Source organism: Electrophorus electricus, chromosome 22 (genome assembly GCF_041902795.1).
Source record: "Electrophorus electricus isolate QZ-2024a chromosome 22, ASM4190279v1, whole genome shotgun sequence".
In the NCBI taxonomy this organism is placed as follows: domain Eukaryota; kingdom Metazoa; phylum Chordata; class Actinopteri; order Gymnotiformes; family Gymnotidae; genus Electrophorus; species Electrophorus electricus.
In genome coordinates this window covers 14751769-14757500 of record NC_137518.1, presented here as the reverse complement: position 1 = coordinate 14757500, position 5732 = coordinate 14751769, and the positions used below count along the sequence as shown (strand labels likewise).

Sequence of the window (5732 nt, the reverse complement as noted above, 5' to 3'; positions counted from 1 at the left end):
AAATGTTACCCATGCATCAAAGGTCTCTCCCTCCCACTTTCTCTTTACTGCTCTCAGATATCACACTGCAGTGGCTAATTCGGCACTCTAAGTCCCGGAGGAGTTGAGAAGACTCCCTCTCCAGACGCTCGTCCCTACCCTGCAGCCGAGAGCCATGTCGCCCCCACGACCAGACCAGGGCCCGACGTGCAGCTTTAAACTCTCGGCCCGAAACTCTGCTCCACGCCCAAGTCCTGGCCTGAGCCCAGCCCATCGGGCTGGCTCCTTCCTCAGCCCCGCCTACAGCCGTGCTTTGACCCGAGTCCTGGCCCAGCACACGGCCGCTCAGGTCCCGCCCGGCTGTGCCGTGGACCTCAGTGCCCAGCCCTACACTAAGCTGCCATCCTGGCCCTCTTCAGGCCACGCCTCCTGGCCTGCCCAGTAATTATAGTCTCCGGTTTGTATGCCTGCTTAGTGACCTTGCATGCACTCCCCACTGTCCGATTTCACACATTCATGCTCTGTTATTTTTTCAGGCTCCTCTTCTCGTGCGTCAGCACCTGCTCCTAACGTTGTTTTTGTGTGCCCTGCGAGGGTCATTTAAGAGCTTTGTTTGTCCTCCCCTTCTTCAAGCCATTCAGGTCATGGCACTGCTTTGCGTCCAACAGCGATTTGACCAGTACGTTCAACCTGCAGTTCAGACCAAATGGGGCAGCCTGCATCAGCATAGAACTGTAAAGCTACTGGGCACCCTTATTGGCACCAGATGTACCGAAGGAACACGAGGGGTCACAATTACAGAAGAACGCATTCCAGAATATTCTCCATAATATGAACGAGTGTAGTCCAACAGTTAGATCTCATTGGTGTTGGCAGGCTGATATGGTTCTCTTGAGCAGAGTTCGTCAGGCGTTTTTGGTATGGGATGGGATTTTTTTTTTATGCACATGCCACTTGTATTCCAGTGGCAGGATTAGTTGAAGCTTTGCTAAAAACAATGGCTTGAGGCCTCTTTTTAGATATCTGCACTTCTGGTCTCTGTCTTACAATAAGATTTCAGGATTACAGTGGGGGTGGCCATACTGTAATTTTGAGAGATTTTGTCATGTAGACAAGAATTTGAACTTGCTTTAAGGAATTCTCAATTGTTAGCATTTCTCAAAATATATCAACTTGTGTGTGGAAGGCTGCTGTTTTTTGTTTTTTTGTTTTTTTTTTGCTGTGGAAACGTCCTTTGCTAGAGTTTGTGCTGTTTGTAGGTCAGCGCTGAACAAATTGAAACCCGGGCCTCGTTAAGGGGTCAGGGAGTCAGAGGTATCTAAGCTACATGCCGATTTATTTTGGCCTGTTATTGTTTTATTCACCTGTAAGAGTGTTCTTCCCTGCGTCTTGTATATGCGCACCATTGAGGAATGGTCTCCAGAGGGTGCGGCGAAAATGGAATCCGGTCACTACACACCTTGCCCTTTTAAACTCCGTAGAGGGGGGAAAAAGCATTATAATGACTGTTTAAATGCAAGAATGAACTTTTGATATAGTTTATAGCACAGTAGTAAGCAGTCGTAATAAACATAATCATCATCTGTAAAGTGACTGCCTTCACAGTTTTTTCATTTTTTAAAACCTCTTTAATCTCTTTGCCAGTGGGCACTACTAAAAACTCACAAACCAACCACTGCCTCAACTCGTGTAAGCTTTAATTGTTTTAAGGCAGTTTAATGGGCCAGTGCCTCGCTTGTGAACATACTCTACGTCACCCATATGCACATTGTTAATCGGACATATATGCTATTGTGACCTCTTAACTGCAGCCACTACATTGTTTGATGACCCAGGGCAGTGTGGTAAATTCAGAATTGAAGTCCTTGATGGGTTTTTGCCTGGGGCAGTGTGTGTACAGCACAATGCAAAGACAGAATCACTGCGTGTTTGCGCAAGGCAGCGGTGCCCACAGGTCCTCTGTTTCCTCACTAGTCCTTTCTGTGCACTACTGTAAATTACACTTCATCTTCTTCATCCCCTCATCTCCAGACAACCCCGCCAGCCTCTTCCTCATTTAGTTCAACCCCTTTTTGACGCCAGTCACTCCTCCTCTTCTGACTGACTCCTCCACTTTCACCCACCTACACTTCCTGCTACGCCTTGAGGGGCGGAGTCAGGCCTGCCACGACCAGGGCCTGCCACGCCCTGGTCGTCTCTGGCCTGTTCGCTTGTCCGTTTTGAACTTGATTGTCAGAAGAATCTGCCAAATTATAACGTCTTCAGTCTCTAGTGCAATTGCTGCTTGAATTTATACTCCATTATGAAGCAGAATGACTTATTTTAGCCTGTACAGTGCTTTTCTGGACAAATGCTTGCTCACGCTGTTTACATGGGGAGGTGGAATCATTGTTCCCTGCAGATATTTAAGTGCCTTCAGTTTATTTCTGGATCCAAACCACATAGTCCTTGGGTCGCTCTTGCTTGGAAGCCATGCGCAATTTGAAACAAAAACACAGAGCAGAGCAGAAATTTTCAGTGATGGTGAATGTAGGATGGTGCACCGCTCCACGAAATCTCCCCGCGATGTCTTCTGTGGTGACTGATGGCAGGGTTGCAGTTCAGCTATCTTGGCAGCGCACCGAGCTGTGCACCTCTCTATCGACCCAGCTCACACAAGGCGGATTGTTGATGGCTGACGAGCTGAGTCAGATGTAATTAAATTGGGGAACACTGGAACGTTTCTGCAGGAGAAGTGATTGCCCCCCTCCCCGCACACTACTCGCAAGCTTGGAGTGCGCATGACTGATTGTGGCTCAGACCTGCGAGCTAAGATGAGGGGCCCATGTGTGCGTGCAGTGGCCGCGCGTTTGCACGTAAATGTGGACTTTGTTTATCTACATGTTGGTGAGCACGATTTGCTCACACGTCCTGTGTAGGCTTTGTGAACGCTAATGTGCCTAATTTCCTTAAGCATTGGCTGTGTGTGACTTATAAGTAAGTTGGTAGTTCCTTGTGTTTTAAGGAGAGCTGCTTAAATAAAAATGTTGCCCATAACTGTTTCTAGGCAGACGAAAAATCAACTTGATCATCAGTCAAAATGGCCACTTTCTGGACAGCGCTTTACTTGATCTTGTGTAGATAGGCTTAAACATGTTTGTAGCTGAATGTGAACAGTATGTACAATGCAGACTGAATTTCTTCTTGCTAGCCAGTGTCATCTACCTGTAGTTCTCGTGTGTCATTTTACGGTACCCTGCAAATCTTTCAAACTGTAACTAGGCTCATGGCACGCACGAACGAAACATTTAGAGAGGTGTGACCCGAACTTGGATTATTTTCATCCGGATCGATCGTTGCTCGAGTCGGTGTTGTGTAACGGGTGAAATTTACTTTGCGTGATTGTGCATTAAATCACGTTGTCTTATTTGGCGTATCGCGTGCTTTTCCACTACGCTTATGGTATGAAAAATGAACTGACACGGCAAGCGAGGTCAAGCTTTTGGTACCATGACGATAGCAGCTGTGAACATCTCCATCCTGCTAAAGCGTGCTCCACGTGGGCTTGTCATGTTGGCCCCTAACTCGGTAGCTTTGCTGATGTCCTAACAGTCGCCGCTCGTCACACCACTTTAGTAGGTTAATGTTAGATTGCTGTTGCTGGTGGAATAAATGGAAGACTTGCCACCCAGACTGGTAAACTAGTTTCACCATTAACGTTAACGTCTCCCATCTCCTGCTAAACTACCTCAGAATAGAATATGGTGGTGGTAGTAGTAGTAGTAATAGTAATAATAATAATAATAATAATAATATTCTCTTAATTAGCTATACGATGTGTTCTTTGAGTTGTTTAAAACCTTCGTTTTCCCTGAAGATTCAAGTGTTGACCAAACTACAGTTAAGATTTTTTTTTTTATCGTTGAGCTTATTCTTTCAGTAGACTAATTTTTATGATTTTCTGTTTGCAGAGTCTCTACTTTTATAGCTAGTCGATTCACTGAAGTTGAGTAAATCTCATTCTCAGAGATTGACTGACTTTTTTTTTATTTTTTATTTTTATTTTTATACTTTTCATCGCAAAGGAATATTGTACTTCATTCTTTGAAAAGGTAAACAAACAAGCTGCTTCTCTCCACCTACCAAAAGGCACAGGTGCAGTTTTTGATCAGCGAATTATTTTACAGTGTTATCATATACAATCTCAGTATCATTGCCTTGCCCTGTCCTGATTACTTACATTGCGCTTGCATTTCCACAACACACAGCACCCGAATGAATGAATAAACCAATGCAGGGACAGTGTGCACACCTCCGCCTCTCACGTGCGCTCACTCCCTCTCTCCCTACCGGTGTTGTCCAATCAGTGGTTATCGTGTAGGGGCCAAGCTGATCACTCCAAAGGCGCAGGCCCATCTTCCCATCTTCACACCCCGCCTCTCAACACTACGCCTGTAATGACTCTCTTTTGGCATCGGGAAAATAGACGTGTCGATTTGCTGACTTTGTAAATAAGTAAAGAAACATTTTTATTCATATGAATGCTGTCGTCTTTGTGTCTTGCAGTAATAATTACTTTTGTCTGATTGCTAATTAAAATTGTATTTTAGGGGCATTTTGTCAGGGGTGTTATTAAAAAAAAACAAAAACAAAAAAAAACAAACCCAAAAAACCTCAAAGGTAAAAATGATGATGTTTGTAGGACCCACTTAGTATTATGCTAGTGTTATGCTTAATGCCTCCAGCTAGCTTCCACTATTTGCTAGGCCCTGTTTCAGCTATTAGGACGTATTTCTCCTGTGTAGTACTATCAAAATTATACAAGGTCACACACTTCCTCTGCATTACCCACTGCAGGAACAAATTTAGATTTAGTTTTAACACATATGAATGCTGCCAGTTTTTTTTTTTGTTTGTTTGTTTTTTTTACTCTGATGGAGAGGTACTGCATCGTACTATGTAGTATGAGTACTCTCCCTAGTGCCAATCTGTTTTCCTGCAGTGTACAAGTCAGCCAAATGGTGGCAGCAGTGTACTGTGGGCCATGGGACGCGTTTTGTACGCTTTTCTGACCTCAGATGTTGCATGTGTGTTTTTATAGATGGTCACAACATGATGCTATGGAGAAATGTTTCCTGACGAGGCCTTTAGTTAGATTCTACCTACAGGAATTTTGGGGTGACATAATTGTGACCCTGAAACAAAAGCTAATCTATACATACTGCTTAAAAAAAGGAGCACTTAATCCTTACAGTATACGAAATCAGTTCAATTTCAGGGACATCAATCTGTCCAGTTAGGAAGCATGAGAGATTGTGAATCAACTTCACCTTCCTGGTTTAAATGAAAGTGACAACAGGTTCACAAGACGGGCAACAGCGGTTACCAGGTAATGGGTTTGCAGGATGCGACCACGGACAATTGCTGTCTCCTTAGCCTTCTCGGCCGATTTCCAGCGTTCTTGCTGCGGTTTTTTTTGCAGCCCGTTCAGGTTGCACAGGTAATCCGGCTTCTCCAGGATGCCACATCCCTCTGTGGTGTGCTCTCGCAATGTTTGCCATGTCTCCCATTACACAAGGAGAGCTGCACAGCACCTTAGGAGGCCATCAACCGAGCAGCAGGATCCGTTTCTGCTCTTTTATGCTAGAGGAACAGGAGGAGCACTGCCAGAACCCGTCTCCGGTAGGATACCAGAGTGTTCGTTTCTGATCTGAGGGCCCGACATTCTCTAGTTGGGTCTGTGCTCGCAGGTCCAGAGCTGGGTCTCTGTACTC

At 45.1% G+C, this 5732-nt stretch overlaps 1 protein-coding gene across 1 annotated transcript in view; it reads left to right on the top strand.

The window, feature by feature from the left end:
• arl8bb (ADP-ribosylation factor-like 8Bb) overlaps nt 1-4500 on the top strand; it is a 17634-nt gene extending 13134 nt beyond the window's left edge. The window contains exon 7 of the mRNA XM_027024938.3: nt 58-4500. Coding sequence (XP_026880739.2) covers nt 58-107 — 50 coding nt within the window. The 3' untranslated portion in view covers nt 108-4500. The remainder of the gene's footprint in view (nt 1-57) is intronic.
• Nucleotides 4501-5732: the final 1232 nt, after the last annotated feature.